Raw genomic sequence first — 1,259 nt, 5'->3', positions numbered from 1 at the left:
AGGAAGTAGCAGTGACGCTCATGTGTACCGATGAGAATGCCTTCTCACTGACGGCGGTTTCTGACGCAAGCGGACAGTTTTCCTTCGCCGATATTCCGCTTTGTACTTACACTGTTGTCGTGCCTTCGGAGATTAATACGACCGAAGGAGCGAAGCCTATTTTCGAGGGTTATGATGATGATGATACCAAGACTACTGCAGAGATAGTGATTGATCCCACCACCACAGAGCTTGCCGGCGTGGACTTCGTTTACAAGCTGATTCCTTCCGCTACAGCCAGTCCTACGCCCTCTACGTCGAGATTTATTCCTGGCACAATCGGTGGATCTGTTGTTATCGAGGGCACAGAAACTGGAATCTCAGGTGTTGAAGTGACTGCGACATGTGCGGACGACGGGTCAGTCTATAAAGCAACTACCCAGGATGATGGCTCATATACGTTCGGAGATATGCCTGATTGTGTTTACACCATCAACGTACCGACTGAAAGCAACGGATGGCCAGTGGTAAGCACCGGTGTGACTGAGGTGGAGATCAGCCCAGAGAACCGCACTGAGGAGGTGAAGTTCGAGTACACACCACTCGGATCTATCTCTGGAGCTACTCTAAGTGACTTTGACAAAACCACTCCTATTGAGGGCGTGCTTGTTGAGTTGACATGCGAAGGAGCCGAAACTCAGACCGCGACATCGGATGCCCTGGGAAAGTACAGTTTCACGGAGCTGCCACCTTGCACCTACACAGTCACAGTTCCCACTTCAGTCGCTAATGGAGGGGACCTCGTCTCAGGCCCCAGCGACAGCGACACTAGCGCAACTGAAGTTCACGAAGAAGCGATTTTGGGTAATGATGTTATCGATGCAGACTTCTTCTACCTACCCGAAGGTACAATTGCAGGAAATCTACGGGACCATGTGACTGAAGAGCCACTTGCTGGCGAGACGGTGACTATCACATGCTTGGAGAACCCTGATATTACTTTCACAAATGTTACTGACGCCGCCGGCAACTACGAGTTCACCAACTTGGTTGCCTGTTCATATGCAGTTGTGGCTCCCGAGACTTCAACTTCCGGACCTATTTTCGCTGGACCAGAGGACCGCACCGAAGACAATAAGGAATTCAGCACCGTTGTTTACATCAGCCTTGACAATCCCGAGGAAGGCGATGTTGACTTTGAGTACTCGCAGGTGGGAAGTATATCTGGAGTTGTTTTCGTAGATGAGGAAGTAGCCGATAATGGACAGCCAGGAGTTGAT

At 50.4% G+C, this 1,259-nt stretch overlaps 1 protein-coding gene across 1 annotated transcript; it reads left to right on the top strand.

Annotated features, from left to right (window-relative positions):
- Positions 1–20: 20 nt before the first annotated feature.
- SARC_16525 (hypothetical protein) lies at positions 21–1,197 on the top strand (the record flags this gene model as incomplete). The annotated part of the gene is made up of 1 exon (XM_014289367.1): positions 21–1,197. A coding segment is annotated over one exon (1,177 nt), but the record flags the coding sequence as incomplete, so codon positions are not given.
- Positions 1,198–1,259: the final 62 nt, after the last annotated feature.

This window comes from Sphaeroforma arctica (genome assembly GCF_001186125.1).
Source record: "Sphaeroforma arctica JP610 unplaced genomic scaffold supercont1.8286, whole genome shotgun sequence".
Taxonomy (NCBI): domain Eukaryota; class Ichthyosporea; order Ichthyophonida; genus Sphaeroforma; species Sphaeroforma arctica.
The sequence above is the reverse complement of the archived record's forward strand: the minus strand, read 5'-3'. Positions and strand labels throughout refer to the sequence as shown.